Source organism: Ctenopharyngodon idella, chromosome 24 (assembly GCF_019924925.1).
Source record: "Ctenopharyngodon idella isolate HZGC_01 chromosome 24, HZGC01, whole genome shotgun sequence".
Taxonomy (NCBI): Eukaryota; Metazoa; Chordata; class Actinopteri; order Cypriniformes; family Xenocyprididae; genus Ctenopharyngodon; species Ctenopharyngodon idella.
Genome location: NC_067243.1, coordinates 20,000,784 through 20,019,574, shown reverse-complemented (window position 1 = coordinate 20,019,574; position 18,791 = coordinate 20,000,784). Strand labels below are relative to the sequence as shown.

The 18,791-nt window shown below is 36.2% G+C and overlaps 1 protein-coding gene across 2 annotated transcripts in view; it reads right to left on the bottom strand.

The window, feature by feature from the left end:
* Window positions 1–18,791, bottom strand: part of tln2b (talin 2b) — a 169,127-nt gene that overhangs the window by 31,830 nt on the left and 118,506 nt on the right. For both annotated transcript variants that reach the window (XM_051884143.1, XM_051884144.1), the window contains exons 27-38: window positions 15,707–15,915; window positions 15,112–15,231; window positions 14,747–14,944; window positions 12,545–12,684; window positions 9,707–9,800; window positions 7,536–7,625; window positions 7,327–7,449; window positions 6,246–6,389; window positions 6,005–6,166; window positions 5,672–5,812; window positions 2,819–3,000; window positions 1,371–1,503 (exon numbers count right to left, since the gene is read on the bottom strand). In XM_051884143.1, coding sequence (XP_051740103.1) covers window positions 1,371–1,503; window positions 2,819–3,000; window positions 5,672–5,812; window positions 6,005–6,166; window positions 6,246–6,389; window positions 7,327–7,449; window positions 7,536–7,625; window positions 9,707–9,800; window positions 12,545–12,684; window positions 14,747–14,944; window positions 15,112–15,231; window positions 15,707–15,915 — 1,736 coding nt within the window. The remainder of the gene's footprint in view (window positions 1–1,370; window positions 1,504–2,818; window positions 3,001–5,671; window positions 5,813–6,004; window positions 6,167–6,245; window positions 6,390–7,326; window positions 7,450–7,535; window positions 7,626–9,706; window positions 9,801–12,544; window positions 12,685–14,746; window positions 14,945–15,111; window positions 15,232–15,706; window positions 15,916–18,791) is intronic.

Genomic DNA, 18,791 nt, shown 5'->3' with positions numbered 1-18,791 from the left:
TACATAGTGATGCATATTCAGTTTTCCACAACTTCCACTATAATGAACGCAAATATGAACTACACTGCTACATGGAGGACAGCCGATCATTATAGATGTTATTTACATATTCCTAAAGGTACTGTATCAACATTTTAAATTCTTAGAGGTACAGTCTAAAAAAAAATAATAATAATTTTAAGGGTAAAAATGGTCATGAAAACTACAGTGATATTAAAATATAATGCTTTCCAAACGGAACAAATTGGCACCCCTTTTATAATAATATTAACAATATCACCAGCAAAATTTTTTACAAACTAAAATATACATTTATTTATCCCAAAAGGCAATTTGGTGCAAATCTAAACTGGGTTGTTACTGCTAAATAAAGCTAAAACTGTTAAAAAATAGTTTTTTGTTTTTTTTTGTTAACTAAAATAAAGCTGAAATAAATAAAATATAAATATTACATGAAAAATGAAAAAAAAAATGAAAATTAGAACTGAAATAAAATAAATAGTTGAAGAACTAAAATGACTAAAACTAAACCTGAATAGAAATAATATAATATATATGTAACATAAACCTGAATAATAATATAAGCTAAATCTAAATAAAAATATAAAAAAAATAATTAAAAACAAACCAATAAAATGACAAAAGCATATAACACAATTACTAAAACTTAAAATAAATGGAAAATATAAAAATAAAGGCTAATTCAAAATATTAATACTATAAAAGTTTATAAATAACACTAAAATAACACTGGAGTGGATATATTTAATAATAATTTTCATTTTATTCATTAATAAAAAATTTAAGTAAAGAACATTTAAAATTGTTTATTTAATTCATGTTTAAAAATGTAGTTCGGTATAACAATAAAATAATACTTAAAATTTTAAAAGGGGGGCAGAAATGTCTTAAAATTCAGTCAAAAGTTCATTGGCTGCTCCATTGTGTGAACCGTCCAATAGCATTTTTAACTGTTTTAACTGTTTTTTTTTTGTTTTTTTTAAATGGATAAAAAAAAGAAATGTATAGCATTTATAAAAATACAATTTGAATTTTCCATTTAAAATTATTTATAAAAAGTAAACATTATTATTATTACACATTTTACTTTACTTTTAAACAACATGAAATAGATTTAAATGTCTGTTTGTTAAATTGAAAAGTAACTATTTATTTACATTTTTATTTGTAAATAAATACACTGATTATTAATTTAATTTTTATTCACTCCACAGATTCATAATGCTTGACTTCACAATACCAGCTGCTGTAGACATAATAAAAAAAAACCCCACTGTACCAGAGCAACATTAATAAAACACAATGTTACTATACAGTGACGGCAGGTATTAGACATTTTATTCGTTTACCTCGAGGGAGATGTCGTCTCTGCGGGGCAGACTCTGACCCACGGCGGCGAGAGACACCTGCTCAATGTCCCTGATGCTCTTGTTGATGCTGTCGATGGACTGGTCACACTCCCGCTGCCCAGGGGCCTTGTCCCTATGACAACAGAGGATACGAGGTTGCTATGGGGTATTTTTCAGCCTAATTGAATTAGGTTTCTCAACTAAACCCGGATATTGTACATTACAGCATCATAAAACAGGAGAGTCAGCGCAGACGTGGGTGTTTTTGCTCTCTCTCTCTCTCACACACACACACACACACACACACACACACACGGCTGGCTGAGCTCCAGCTCTGATTGGTTGATCTGGGAGGACAGTATGTGGAGGGCAGCCAGGTGGGCAGTGAGCCCAGCCGCTGTTCCTGCTACTGCTGAGAGTGTTACAGTCGAGCCCTTCACAGTCGCTGATTTCAGATCAGATCGTCTGTACTCACTCGGAGCAGAAAAGTGGATAAGTGTCTGATCTGAGTTCAGTCTCCTCATGCTACATCAATCACCCAGGACGCTCTCAGTGGAGAGAGAAACCCAGTAAGAGTCACTTACCACAAAATAAAACTCAGCAACATCAGACACAGTCTGTTATTTAGCTATTATTTTATAGAAAATGATTATTGAGAAAAAAAACTGGCTTCTAGAAAAAGAAAATTCTTGATGTTCACAAAAAAAAAAAAAAGTCATTTGTGTTCATTTTTAGGGATTCCAATCAAACTTATTTGAAATAAAAATATTTTGCAACATTGTCATTAGTCACTTTTGATCAATTTAATTCATCCTTGCTGAATAAGTGTTAATTTCTTTAAAAAAAGAAGAAAAAAAGAAATCTTACTGGCCCCTAACTTTTGAACAGTAGTGTATGTCTAATAAAAACTAGGTTTTTAAGTAGGCTTAAATATGATCCATATTAGAAAAAAAACAAACCAATGAACAAATACATTTGATATAAATATAATTTATAATAAATATAAGATAGGTGAAATTGATGTTAATTAATGTGACCGTTTTGTGTATCTGATTTTCTTAATTGTTATTGTATTATTTTTCAATTTAATATATCATCCAATTATTCTATATTGGTTTGTTTTTCTTATAACACCACTCTCTGGTTTTTCATTTCATTAGTTGTTGGTATTATTACCTCCCCCTGGAGCTGGAACAGACTCATGTGTGAGGGAAGATTGAGAAGAGAAGGAGAGTGTGTGTGTGGACTGAACAGCTGCTACTGTTAATAACTTTTGCTCTTGAGTTATTTAATCAAGAAGTTTGAATTATACCTCATCTTTTACCCACATTATTACTACTTAACACCTGATGGAGACTGAGGCTGCTGCAAGCTTTTCATATTCGCCAAACCTGTCACAAGCATCTTTTTCAACTGCTGAATCAGGTCTTTATTTGGGTGATACAGACCTGATGGACGTAATGAGGCTCTTGATGGAGTCCGACACGGTCCGGGAATGGCCAGCCAAGATGGACCAGGTGGGCGGATCTTTGGGATTAAGGATAAGTGAGCGGGCGGTTTCTAATAAGTGGGTGGAGCTGTCCAGCATTGAACGAGCCGAGCGAAGGATTGGTTCCTGGGCAGCTGAACCCTGCGATTGGAAAGAAATACAATTCAGTTTACAGTGTTATTTAATTAATTCATTTTTAAAATCCCATAAAAAATGTGTTACATATATAAAGGGAAAATATCAACCAAAATTGTGCAAATATAATATTCACTGAATGAATAAATGAATTAAATGAATGAAATTTTTAACAAAATGTTCGAATGGATGATTCTGTAACTCATTCATGAAACAAGTGACTGTTTTATTCTTGAATGAATGAGTGTTTTTGAACTAAACGGTTGAGTAAATTATTCAATGACTCACTCATTAAGACAGTCACTTGTTTCATTCCTGAATAAATGAGTGTTTTTGAACTAAACGGTTGAGTAAATTATTCAATGACTCACAAAGACAGTCACTTGTTTCGTTCCTGAATGAATCAGTGTTTTTGAACTAATCGGTTCAGTAAATTATTCAATGACTCACTCAAAAAGACAGTCACTTGTTTTGTTCCTGAATGAATCAGTGTTTTTGAACTAATTGGTTGAGTAAGTTATCCAGTGACTCACTCATAAAGACAGTCACTTGTTTCATTCCTGAATGAATCAGTGTTTTTAAACAAATCGTTTGAGTAAATGATTCAGTGACTCTCTCATAAAGACAGTCACTTGTTTTGTTCCTGAATGTTCCTGAACCAATAGGGATTGGAAAGAAATACAATTCAGTTTACAATGTTATTTAAATTCCATAAAAAAATGTGTGTACCATAAATAAATGGAAAATATCAACTAAAATTTTGCAAATATAATATTCTTTTAATTTATTCATAACATTTAAAATTTTAAATATATAAACATTTTTTTATATTACCCGTCCCTTTAAAAAACATAAAACATCAAATTATTACCAATTAACAAGATGTTAAAAACATCCAAGAAGCTGTTGTAAGAGCAGAATCAAACTCCCACCTACCCCAGAAATGGACTGAGGTGATTAAATTGTCAAGGACTTGTGTTTGAAAAACACTGCAAAACTCCCATCCACATTTACTGACCTTTTAGACTTCCTGTGAGTCTAATGTCAAACAGTCAGTGAACGGAGAGAAACCACTTGGTTTTGGCACAACATTACAGGCAATATTTCAAAGACAGAGGAGTCACCTAGTTCTTCATGTAGGTACATTTTACCATACTTCATACACAAAAAAATATAGTACAATTGAAGTAAAAAATGTGTGTTAATGGTGAACATGCACTCGCACAATTACACACTTATTCACATATAGTTGTGAGCACCTCCAACAGACCTCTATTGTCGTAACTTAAGCTGCATTTATAGTTAATTATAACTAGATTTTTTTCATTTTAGACAATATTGCCAGTTATTTTTGTTTCGCTAGTGAAAATTTTGAAAAAACAAAACAACAACAACTGTTGCGTGTCTCTGAGCAACCCACAGTAGTGGTGTTTCTTTCCTGAATGAATAAACATTTTTGAATAAAATGTTTGAGTGAATGATTCTGTGACTCATTCATAAAGACAGTCACTTGTTTCGTTCCTGAATGAATCAGTGTTTTTGAACTAATCGGTTGAGTAAATTATTCAATGACTCACTCAAAGACAGTCACTTGTTTCATTCCTGAATTAATGAGTGATTTTAAACAAATCTGTTGAGTTAATGATTCAATGGCTCACTCACAATGACAGCCACTTGATTTGTTCCTGAATGAATCAGTGTTTTTGAACTAATCGGTTGAGTAAATTATTCAATGACTCACTCAAAGACAGTCACTTGTTTCATTCCTGAATTAATGAGTGATTTTAAACAAATCTGTTGAGTTAATGATTCAATGGCTCACTCACAATGACAGCCACTTGATTTGTTCCTGAATGAATCAGTGTTTTTGAGAAAAAAAATAAAATAAAAATAAACTAACTGAGTGAATGACTAAATGACTCACTCAAAAAGACGGTCAATTGTTTCATTAATGAATGAATCAGTGTTTTTGAACTTATTGTCTGATTAAACAATTCAATGACTCACTTATTCAGACAGTCACTTGTTTTGTTCACAAATGAATCAGTGTTTTGTACTAATCGTTTGAAAAAATTATTTAATGACTCACTCATAAAGACAGTCACTTGTTTCATTCATTAATGAATTTTTTTTAACAAATCGTTGAGTAAACGATTCGATGAGTCAATCATAAAAAAGTCACTTGTTTTGCTCCTGAATGAATGGGTGCTTTTGAACAAATCAGTTGAATGAATGATTCAATGACTTGCTCAAAAAGACAGTCACTTGTTTCATTGATGAATGAATCAGTGTTTTTGAACAAATTGACTAAGTAAACAATTCAATGACTCACTCATGAAGACAGTCACTTGTTTGTGTTTATAAATTAATCAGGGTATTGAACTAATTAGTATTCAATTCAAACACTCACTTCATTAATGAATCAGTGTTTGTGAACAATTTGGTTGTAACCTGCAGAATGAGTCACTGAAAAGTGTCCACTACTAATTCCAGTTTGTCTGGAATGAACAAAACCAGACAAACCCTAACCCTTTAGATTTGTCTGTCCTTCTGCATTTGATTTAAGAGTCAAAATTTGGCCCGCAAAAAAGTCTGTGAAATGAGTACCCAGGCATGCACACTCACACACAGACAATAAATAATACATGAAATATTGCGGTATTCAGTGTTTCATCACCTCATGGCTTATCTGTGCAGGAATGCTGGCAAACTCAGGGTTGGAGGCAAAGGTGGAGAGATTATCCACAGCTTCTATCAGCGGGGTCGTGGCCACTCGGCACCTCTCACGGTTCTCATCTGAGAAATCCCCGTCTAAGGCCTGAGAAACAATGCAGAGACAAATCATATCTGCTAAAACACTTTAACCCATACACATAAATAAATCTTTATTGATTTTTTTAAGTTTGCAAAGCTTATGTCTGCATGCTAATGCAGAAAACTCCATCAATTCTCAATTACTCTGATTACTCAATTACTAAATGATCTTTTGGTAATTAATTGCAGGCCGTACCTTTATAGTTTTGACGAGGTTAGCTGTTGTATTGGCGACCTCTTTGGCTGACTGTACAAAATGTCTCCGGGCTACAGGATTGGCTGTTTTGGAAGACGCCAGACGACAGGCATTGCAAAGGGCAGAGGTGTGCTTCGCAACAATGGTAGCTGCTGACAGGACCTACAAAAACAGATGAGAATGCAAGCCAAAAAAACAAACAAACAAAAAAAAACTCAATACTAAAGAGCCAAACAGTCACCTGGGAGGGGCTGCTGGCCGGGTCCACCAGATTCTGGCAGGCCATCTGAATCGCCTGATTGGCTCTGGCAAACTGGATGGGATCGACCAATCCCTGATGACCTGACTGGCTGTTGGGGTCTGAGACGCCTACCAAATAGGAGGCCTGAAGAAAAATAAAGAAAGGCACAAAGAGTGTATTGTGTTTTTATTTATTTATATTTATTTAATATTATTATATTTATTATTATATTTTATTATTAATAAATATTATATTACACATTTCCCTTATAGTGCAAGATTTAATTGTGTACTGTAAATATTTTTAATTTTTTAAATGTTTGTTTTCATAATTGTATTAATAAAAAAAATTCCACCAATTCCACCATAGCTTGTTTTATTTTATTTTTTAACTATTATTTAAATTATTATATTATATTATACATTTCCCTTATTGTGCAAGATTATTTTTTTTAAATTATTTGTTTTCATAATCTTGCATAAAAAATAAATAAATTCCACCTCCAAAACAAGCTTCTCTGCTGACACAACTAATGTAGTGTGTACCGCAAAAATTATATTAATCAGTAGCACCATAGCTTAATTTTCAATTTCTTTTTTTATCTATTATTTTCTTATTTATCTTTTATTTAGATGTAAAATATTATTATATTATATTATATTATATTATAAATTTCCCTTTTTGCGCATGATTCATTTTTGTACAGCACATTATTATTTTTAAATGTTAGTTTTTATAATGTTACATCAAAATTTAACTTTATTTTCCACTTTTGAAACAACTCTGCTGATAAAATCAATGCAGTGTGGACAGAAAAAAATTTTAGCAATAGCACCACATCTTACTTTTCAAGATCTTGATGGATAAAATCAAGCCAGCCCTACATTATTTCCAACTGAATATTCAGTTTCACTCAGAAATGTCATTTTACAGAAGCTAAATGTGTTGCAAATGGCTTTTCATGTTGTCGATAACATCAAATGATATTGATAAAGCTTGACTATTGAATTTGTAATAACGTTTCTAAAGCTGCAAGTGCATTTTGGTAGCAGTATCAGACACTACCAGGTCAAAAGCTCACCTGTCCCGCCGCTTCGGTCAACCCACACAACGCTTTGGACGCCACTCCCACGCAATCCCCGAATGCTGGCACGTTTCCCGTCTTACAGTGCTGTGAGATTCCAGCCATGGACTCCCCGAGAACCTGTTCAATCAGACGGAGAGATGTGTTAACATTTGAAACGAATAAGATCTTTAGAGTATTTTGGAATGTTGTGATGGATTCTTTACCTTGGAATTCTCCATAACGCTCTCAATGCAGTCAAAATAAGACAGATCACTGACTGGCTCATTGGGATTGTCCAACATTCCTCGTACAGCCTGTATGTACGTGGGAGAGAGAGAGGAAAACACCCAATTTCAAAATGATTATTGGAGACACATAGGATTTCATATAAATTCTGATTGTTCACAGACCCCAATCATCATTATTGGCTCTATTTTAATACACAATTGACCTGTGGCCAGCAGATTTGAACATTTCACAGAGGCATCAAACAAACGGCTGTTTTTAATCTGTGACAAAAAAGGCCAAATATGATCTAATGTTGATTGTATACGAATAAGACCACCATAGAAGATCCAACAGGCCCCCCATCTCATCGCACACAGCTTATACTGGCTGATTTTGAAAGTTTATGCAATATACAGGTGCTGGTCATATAATTAGAATATCACCAAAAAGTTGATTTATTTCACTAATTCCATTCAAAAAGTGAAACTTGTATATTATATTCATTCATTACACACAGACTGATATATTTCAAATGTTTATTTCTTTTCATTTTTATGATTATAACTGACAACTAAGGAAAATCCCAAATTCAGTATCTCAGAAAATTAGAATATTGTGAAAAGGTTCAATATTGAAGACACCTGGTGCCACACTCTAATTAACTCAAAACACCTGCAAAGGCCTTTAAATGGTCTCTCAGTCTAGTTCTGTAGGCTACGCAATCATGGGGAAGACTGCTGACTTGACAGTTGTCCAAAAGACGACCATTGACACCTTGCACAAGGAGGGCAAGACACAAAAGGTCATTGCAAAAGAGGCTGGCTGTTCACAGAGCTCTGTGTCCAAGCACATTAATAGAGAGGCGAAGGGAAGGAAAAGATGTGGTAGAAAAAAAGTGTACAAGCAATAGGGATAACCGCACCCTGGAGAGGATTGTGAAACAAAACCCATTCAAAAATGTGGGGGAGATTCACAAAGAGTGGACTGCAGCTGGAGTCAGTGCTTCAAGAACCACTACGCACAGATGTATGCGAGACATGGGTTTCAGCTGTTGCATTCCTTGTGTCAAGCCACTCTTGAACAACAGACAGCGTCAGAAGCGTCTCGCCTGGGCTAAAGACAAAAAGGACTGGACTGCTGCTGAATGGTCCAAAGTTATGTTCTCTGATGAAAGTAAATTTTGCATTTCCTTTGGAAATCAGGGTCCCAGAGTCTGGAGGAAGAGAGGAGAGGCACACAATCCACGTTGCTTGAGGTCCAGTGTAAAGTTTCCACAGTCAGTGATGGTTTGGGGTGCCATGTCATCTGCTGGTGTTGGTCCACTGTGTTTTCTGAGGTCCAAAGTCAACGCAGCCGTATACCAGGAAGTTTTAGAGCACTTCATGCTTCCTGCTGCTGACCAAGTTTATGGAGATGCAGATTTCATTTTCCAACAGGACTTGGCACCTGCACACAATGCCAAAGCTACCAGTACCTGGTTTAAGGACCATGGTATCCCTGTTCTTAATTGGCCAGCAAACTCGCCTGACCTTAACCCCATAGAAAATCTATGGGGTATTGTGAAGAGGAAGATGCGATATGCCAGACCCAACAATGCAGAAGAGCTGAAGGCCACTATCAGAGCAACCTGGGCTCTTATAACACCTGAGCAGTGCCACAGACTGATCGACTCCATGCTACGCCGCATTGCTGCAGTAATTCAGGCAAAAGGAGCCCCAACTAAGTATTGAGTGCTGTACATGCTCATACTTTCATGTTCATACTTTTCAGTTGGCCAAGATTTCTAAAAATCCTTTCTTTCTATTGGTCTTAAGTAATATTCTAATTTTCTGAGATACTGAATTTGGGATTTTCCTTAGTTGTCAGTTATAATCATCAAAATTAAAAGAAATAAACATTTGAAATATATCAGTCTGTGTGTAATGAATGAATATAATATACAAGTTTCACTTTTTGAATGGAATTAGTGAAATAAATCAACTTTTTGATGATATTCTAATTATATGACCAGCACCTGTATATATATATATATATATATATATATATATATATAATTCTTTACTTCAGTACATTTAGTACATTATCATGATAATATTATCAATAAACATCTCAAATATAAAATTTAATCAACTCTTTTGATAGACTAAGTGATTGTTTGTTCAAGTACCTCGAGTTCTCGTAGAGCATTATCACACTCTTTTTGTCCTGGTGCCTGCTGGGTACACAGTGTGATGAGTTGATTAATGCTTTCTGTAACCGCTCTGAAACACAAAACACAGCAGAAAATCACACACAGTCAGAGTGACACAAAAAGCCCCTTTAAAGAATCTGCGTGTTTCAAATCTCTATTTTTTTTCAGAAAGGAGGCACTAACATTGATATCTTACAAATTAATCAGAATCAGAATTACGAATTAATGACAAAACGTTTTGTTACACTCATATGAGCCTAGATGTGAGTGTATGTGTGTGTGTGTGTGTTTGTGTGTATGTGTGTCAGTCTCCTCTGTCCCTCATTAAGGAAGCAGAAATCAATCTAGCTCAAAACCCTCAGGAGTTGCTGCCTTCCTGCGGTACCTGAGAGGATTCTGCAGCACACTCGACTCTCTCTCTCTCTCTCACACACACACACGCACAATTGTTTTTCATCATGAAAGGTACTTTCCACTGACTTCTATTGTTTTTATATTGAGCTATATATAAAATTTTCTATCCCTTAATCATGCTCCTAAACCAAACTCAAACCCAAAACCATTCTCCATTTTTAGATTTTTTATTATGATGTTATTTATTACATCTTTTACACCATATTTCTGTGTGGAGGCAGTTGGAACACACAAACTTCACACAAACACACACACTAACAAAAACACTCATATACAAGTAAATCCACTCACATGCTAAAAAACAAAACACATTGAAAAATAAATAAACATACTAGCAAAACACACACTCTCAAACAAACAAACAAAAAAAAAAACACTCATATGTTAACAAACATAACTCAAACACTACAAAAAAAGCGCACACGAATAAACACAAACATACTCACACGATAAAAAGCAACATTAAGAAACACAAAACATACAATAACAAACAAAACTCACACACACTAACAAACATACTCGCACAATAACAAACAAAACCCACACACTAACAAACACAAACATACACAATAACAAACAAAACTCAAGCATCAACACAAACAAAACTCGCACACTAACAAACACAAACATACACAATAACAAACAAAACTCAAGCACCAACAAACACAAACAAAACACACACACACACTAACAAACATACTTGGACAATAACAAACAAAACTCACACACTAACAAACACAAACATACACAATAACAAACAAAACTCAAGCACCAACACAAACAAAACTCACACACTAACAAACATACTAGCACAATAACAAACAAAACCCACACACTAACAAACATACACAATAAACACAAAAAAACTCACACACTAACAAAATCATGCTCACATAATAAAACTCAAGCACTACCAAACACAAACAAAACTCTCTCTCTCACACACACACACACACTAACAAACAAACATACACCATAACAAACAAAACTCACACACTAACAAACATACTTGCACAATAAAAAACAAAACTCACACACTAACACACACAAAACATACATTACCAAACAAAACTCAAACAGGAACAAACACAAACATACACAATAACAAACAAAACTCACACACTAACACACACAAAACATACATTACCAAACAAAACTCAAACAGGAACAAACACAAACATACACGATAACAAACAAAACTACTCACTAACAAACATACACACAATAACGAACACAGTCACATGATAACAAACAAAACACACTAACAAACAAACGTACACAAACACAATTCACACTCACTAACAAACAAACACAAACATACACAATAACCAAGAAAACTCAAATAACAAACACAAACATACTCACACACAATAAACACAAACATACACACAATAACAAACACAAATATACAATTTAACAAAAAAAAATGCAAACAGTAACAAACACAAACATACACAATAACCAAGAAAACTTAAACAATAACAAACACAAACATACTCTCACACAATAAACACAAATATACAATTTAACAAAAAACGCAAACGGTAACAAACACAAATACACAATAACAAACAAAACCCACACACTAACACAAACATACACAATAACAAACACAAACATACACAATAACAAACAAATCTCAAGCACCAACACAAACAAAACTTTCAAACACTAACATGCTCTCATTACAAAACGCAAACACTACCAAACACAAACAAAACTCACAAACCCTAACAAACATACTTGCACAATAACAAACAAAACTCACACACTAACAAACACAAACATACTCACTATAAAAAAAAAAAAAAAAAAATCAAACATTAACACAAAACATACATTACCAAACAAAACTCACACTCACAACAAACATACTCACACACAATAACAAACAAAACACACTAACACAAACATACTAACAAACACAAACATACTCACAATAACAAACACACAAAGACAAACATTCACACACAAAAATTCACAAGCACAGTAACAAAGTAAACTTTCACTCACCAGCACAAATAAAACACACTAACAAACAAATTTCAACACTCTCAAAACTAACAAACAAAAACACATCAAACAAACACACTCTCTCACACAAATGTTTGTTTTTTGATCATTGGGGACTTTCCATTGACCTAGTATGTGTATTAAATAGTATTGGTCCACACAACATAGACAGAACTTCCATTGTTTTTATATACAGCTAGTTAAAAGTACTATAACCAAACCCTAATCCACACCCTGACCCTAAAAGAAAACATTCTGCATTTTCTCATTTTGTGGAAACATTCAGCTAATAATATTTTTTGCTGCTGGCTGGCAGGCTGGCCCTCAGGTTGAATGGCTAATGATCACTAAACTCTCCCCAGGCCACCGAATGAAGCTCATTCCTACCGTGCCGCAGCTGCGAGAAGGTTCTTGGCATTTGCTGCCCCTGGATCAACGGAGAGGGACTTAGCAGCCAGCAGCAGCTTGCTGGATGCCATGGAGATATTCTTCAGGTTGCCAATCACCTGGATCTGGTCATCTTTGGACTGTGGAAACAGAAGATGGCAGCTCAGCGTGCAGTCAAACTATAATGTTTTTCAACTTTATTTCAGCAGAAAAATGTGCAGTTATTTGAAAAGAGGTTATATATTATGGCTAAGAAAATTCAAGGGATAGTTCACCAAAAATGATACATTTTGTTTTAAACCCATATGACTTTGTTTCTTTTAAGAAACAAACAAACAAATTTTTTTTAAAAAATGTACTGTCACTTTTCTATGCAGTTATAATTGGGAATAGAAGCTTTCAAGCTTTAAAAGGGATGCACCATATTTCACATATTCTGTAACCATATGACAACTATGTGTGAGGAACAGACAGAAAAAGGCGGTAAATGGCAAATATACTATGGCTAGAGCCTATTTTTCATAATTTGCTTTTTAACAAAGCATGTGGGCCTACTGAACATTAATTACATGATACCACATAATTAATATTCATGAGAAAAATTGATATGCTTTTGTAATTTTGCCCTAAAATAACAAACTGTGGCAGTTTACTTGTTATTTAGATAGGCACTAGTCTCACAGATCTGCTGATGGCTTCTGGCCTGTCCGTCCAGAAATCTGTGTCCCACACTGTCCCTCAGTCTTCCTTTAATGGGCATGTCACGCTCCATCAAACCATTGCCTCTCCAAATTAATCAACAAAACATGCAGAACCAGAACATCAAAGATTTCATTAGGGTGGAGCGTCTTCATGCTCTCTGGGACAATTATGTGCCTGAGTGAATTGGATGAGGCGCTAATTAACAAATTAATCAAAACTTTAAAATGCATACAAAAAGTTTTTCTGTGGCTTTTTAACACACTATCTGGACAAAAGTATTGGGACACCTGACCATTACACCAACAGGTACTGTAATGACATCACAATCTAAATACATAGACATTAAAATTAAGTTGGCCCCCCTTTGCAGATATAACAGCTTCCACTCTTCTGGGAAGGCTTTCCACAAGGTTTTGGAGTGTTTCTGTGGGAATTTTTGCCCCATTCATCCAGTAGAGAATTTGTGAGGTCAGGCACTGATGTTGGACGAGATGGCCTGGCTCGCAATCTCCGTTCCAGTTCATCCCAAAGGTCTTCGATGGGGTTGAGGTCAGGCCAACCAAGTTCTTTCACACAAAACTCATCCAACCATGTTTTTATGGACCTTGCTTTGTGCACTGGGGCACAGTTACGGTGGAATAGAAGGGCCTTCCTCAAACTGTTCCCACAAAGTTAGAAGCATAGCATTGTTGAAAATGTCTTGGTATGCTGAAGCATTAAGATTTCCCTTCACTGGAAGTAAGGGGCCAAGCCCAACCCCTGAAAACAGCCCCATATCATTATCCCTCCTCCACCAAACTTTACAGTTGGCACAATGCAGTCAGGCAGGTAATGTTATCCTGGCATCCGCCGAACCCAGACTTGCCCATCAGACTGCCAAACAGAAAAGCGTGATTCGTCACTCAACAGAACATGTTTTCCACTGCTAAGAGTCCAGTGGTGGTGTGCTTTACGCCACTCCATCCAAAATTTGGCACTGTACTTGGTGACGTGAGGCTTGCATTTAGCTGCTTGGCCATGGAAACCCATTCCATGAAGCTCCTGCCGCACAATTTTTGTGCTGATGTTAATGCCAGTGGAAATTTGAAACTCTTCAGCTATGGAATCAGTAGAGCATTGGAACTTTAACGCACCATGCGCCTCAGCACTCTGTGATCCCGCTCTGTGACTTTACGAGACCATCCGCTTCGTGGATAAGTTGGTGTTGTTTCTAAACTCTTCCACTCTTTCCAATATTACCACTCACAGTTGACCGTGGAATATCTAACAGGGATGAAATTTCACAAACTGACTTACTGCAAAGGTGGCATCCTATCACAGTATCATGCTTGAATTCACTGGGCTCTTCAGAACGACCCATTTTTTTCCTAGGTGATTGATTTTATAAACCTGTGGCAATGGGACTAAATGAAACACTTGATTTTGGACCAACAAGATTTCTCTGTGGATGGAGTACATCATGAACTGTCTCCCAGCTCTGAGAAGGCATTGAAACTGTACCTGAGTGTGCCCGGCCATCTCAATGCCGGCATCTAAGAACTCGTCAAAGTCTTGGCTGAACTTCCCAGAAGCCACAGCCAGCTGGCTGCTGCTCCCACGTGAAGACTGCACCACATCCCCGGCCGAATGGTTCAGCTCGGCTGCCGTATGGTTCAGGTCCGTCTGGGCCTCTTGGAAGGATTTGGAGCATGGAGGAAGCTGGAAAAACAGGAGAGGGTAAAATGTCAGAGTTTTGGTTGAGTTTATCACTCATTTATGAAACATGATCAAAAGGAACATTCATAAACTGCAAAAATGTATGTAATAACGATTTTTCGAAACATTTAGACTCGCTAGTAGCTTCAAAGACCTGACAAAGAACTTACATTTTCCACAAGCAATTTCTTACTGGCCTCGCCAATGCTCCTGAGAGCCATGTCCACATCCTTCTGTCCAGGTAAGCAGTTCACACAGTTATTCAGGGAGTGAGAGACAGCCTTCGCCACCTGAAAAACACCAACACATACACTCCCATCAATAACTCTACAAAGGCCCAGAGCGATGCAGCCTGAATCTAAAATTTAAATCAGTTCCTCGGCACAACAGAGAAATCCGTGTCCCTAATTTATGCTACTGTCAGAGACATATGCCAAGCAATATGTTTGTATCCCAAAGGAACCTGTTCGAATCAGGAGGCACACTAGCACCTTCCAGAAAAAGGGCCGCTGAGAAACAGAGAGACAATAGAAAATAGCTCTGTTTATTGGAGATAATTGCCAAGAGGGAGCTGATGGGAGATTGATCTGGTTTTAACACAGTAGCTGAAGAAGACTAAAAAAGTATTCTGGCCTCAAATAAAGACGAGTAGATATATACCATTGCTTTTTGGATAACTATGTAACCTTGTGTAAATCTTCTTGCAGATGGCCAGACATCTGTTTATTTTTGTGTTGTTTAAAGGTTGAATCTACGTCGTCCCACCTGTGCTAATCTCTGCTGGCTCTCTGCATCACCAGGGCACACCAGGGCTTGGTGGGCTTCGTGGATTAGCATGGACGAGCCCTCCATCACGTGACAAGCAGAGTCCAACATGGCCGCCGCAGCCTGAGGCTCCACGGTACTCGCTGCTACTCCCCTCGCGGCCTGAGCCAATGTCCTCAGAGCTTGAGCGGTTTCCCTCGCTGCCACACCTGTCGCAAACACACACGCGTCTGGGATTATAGAGATTGAATAATACAATCATGTGAAAAAGAAAGTACAGTACACCCTCTTTGAATTCTATGGTTTTACGTATCAGGACAAAATTAAAAAAAACATCTTAAGCAAGTCTTAAAATTAGGTAAATACAACCTCAGATGAACAACAACACATGACATATTACACAGTGTTATTATTTATTTAACAAAAACTAGGACAAAATGGAGAAGCCGTGTGTGAAAAACTAAGTACACCCTTACTGCTTCCATAGGAATTAAAAGGTTTGACCAACTCTATAAAAGCAGAAGTTCTGGAGCATACAGGTGTGTGTTAACGCAATGCCAAGGAGGAAAGACGTCAGCAAAAGCAATTGTTGCTGCCCATTAATCCGGGAAGGGTTACAAGGCCATTTCCAAACAATTTGAAGTCCATTATTATACAGTAAGGAAGATTATTCACAAGTGGAAAACATTCAAGACAGCTGCCAAGGAGTGGACATCCCAGCAAATTCACCCAAAGGTCAGACCGTGCCATGCTCAGAGAAATGGCAAAAACCCCCAAGAGCTACAGCTCTACAGGCCTCAGTTAACATGTTAAATGTTAAAGTTCATGACAGTACAATTAGAAAAAGACTGAACAAGTATGGCTTGTTTGGAAGGGTTGGCAGGAGAAAGCTTCTTCTCTCTAAAAGCAACATGGCGGCATGGCTTAGGTTTGCAAAGTTGCATCTGAACAAACCACAAGACTTCTGGAACAATGTCCTTTGGACAGACGAGAACAAAATGGAGATGTTTGGCCATAATGCACAGTGCCACTGTAGCAATGTTTAAAGTTCAGAGAAGAAAAAGGCGGGAACCGGCAAACGTTCAACAAACTTTAATTACAAAGTTAACAAACAACAAAACAAAAGTAAAGCGGCAGCCCTTCACGGACGACTGCCACATAAAACACACAACAGAAATAGTCCAGAACTGGTCCTCTCTCATCCTTCACTGTCGTTACTCCTCCTTTTATCCTTCTGAACTCCTCTGTGAGAATCACTCCATTCCCACGGCTCTCGGCTGATTAATCTACCGATATTTGGCATTATGAGATTGTATCTATCAGTGATCAACTGATATATTGGCTAGATTGATTAATAAAGCAATATTCTGAGATTATATTTATCATCGCGATTGAACAATATATACATCACACATATTAAATGGCAGATATTTGCCATTCTGAGATTATATCTATCGGTGATCAACCAATATATCGTCAGATATTGTATTATATTTATCATAGCGATTGGACCAATTAATCGACTAACATTTGGAATTATGAGATTTTATCTATTGTGATCGACAGATATATTTACAGTCTGATTAACTAGTCAATATTTGGCATTATGAGATTATATCTATCAGTAAAAGACTGAGATAATCGGCGTCATTCGATAACTACCCTAGTAAAAAATATACACCAAAATCTATTTACAATACATTTATTTCATACTAAGTATACTTCAAATCCATTAAAGGATTAGTTCACTTTCAAATGAAAATTACCCTAAGCTTTACTCACCCTCAAGCCATCCTAGGTGTATATGACTTTCTTCTTTCTGATGAACATAATCGGAGATATGTTAATAAATATCCTGACACATCCAAGCTTTATAACGGCAGTGAGCGATACCAACGAGAATGAGCTGAAGAAAGTGCTTCCATCCAGACTTTAAGTATACCAGTTTAGCATACCAAAAGTACAAATACAGGGTTTTTTTATTTAGCACATAAATATGTAAATGTATTTGTAGTATACTTAGCACAAAATAAATGTATTTCAAATACATTTTAGTATATTTTTTTCACTAGGGTATGCCTGCTTGACTTACTTTAATTAAAAAAAACATTGTGTAAAATAAATGTCCATTGAGTTTTGCCAATTTGTGTGTGATTTTTTTTGTTGTTGTCTCATTTGGATCATTGAATCGAAGGCTAAAAAAATTATATTGCAGTTAAACCACACTCTTCTCTCACATATCAACACTAGTATCTGCCATAAAAAAATGTATACTGGTCATCCCCCTTATATCATACTCATATCCATACAATACATTCACTTTAACCTTTACATTTACTGACTGATTACATTAGTGGAATAAACTGTAATTGCAAAATGAAGGACATTTTTGAAGCACCCAGCCCAAATGTCTTGTTCCAAATAAAGCTTTAAGCCTCATTTTGGTGCATGGTTGACCCAGAATGCCCCTGCTGTTCCAACAAATGAGCGTGGAAAGAAAATGAGGCACCATATGGGATCTGGCCTTTACTTATAGAACTGAACGCAAAAAAAGGGAAGGGCCAATGCAGGCAAATTGCATCAAATTGCATTATCCAGCCAAGTAGAGCCCAATTGCTGATGGTATGTTAAATCTAGTGAAAATAAGATTAATGAGGGACAGGGGTTAGTTATACCCTTGGCTTGAGAAACTGCAGGAGCCGAAGTGGATTTGTTTGAGCGTGCCATTAAAATCTGTCTTCAGAAGCTCTCCTGAGAGCAGCGATCCAGCCAGATAGAATAAAAAATTGATGGGAGGTGCAGGTAAGTTACAGCATCGCTCTCTCTTCTCTGTTTTCATGCCTTTAATTCAGAACAAGCAGCATTGAAGGACAAACTCAAGACAGTTTTTGAGATACTGGCGTCTAGTGGATGCATTTTTAGAAAAAGAATAAATAATATGTAATAAATGTTTTTGTGTGGGTCCCTTTAAATGCAAATGAGCTGCTGCTCCCGGCCCCTTTTCCAGAAGAGGGCAGAGCTTTAACAGCTCGCGCTTCGGTTGCTCAACAACAACAAAGCTGGAGAATCTCACGCAGCCAAATTG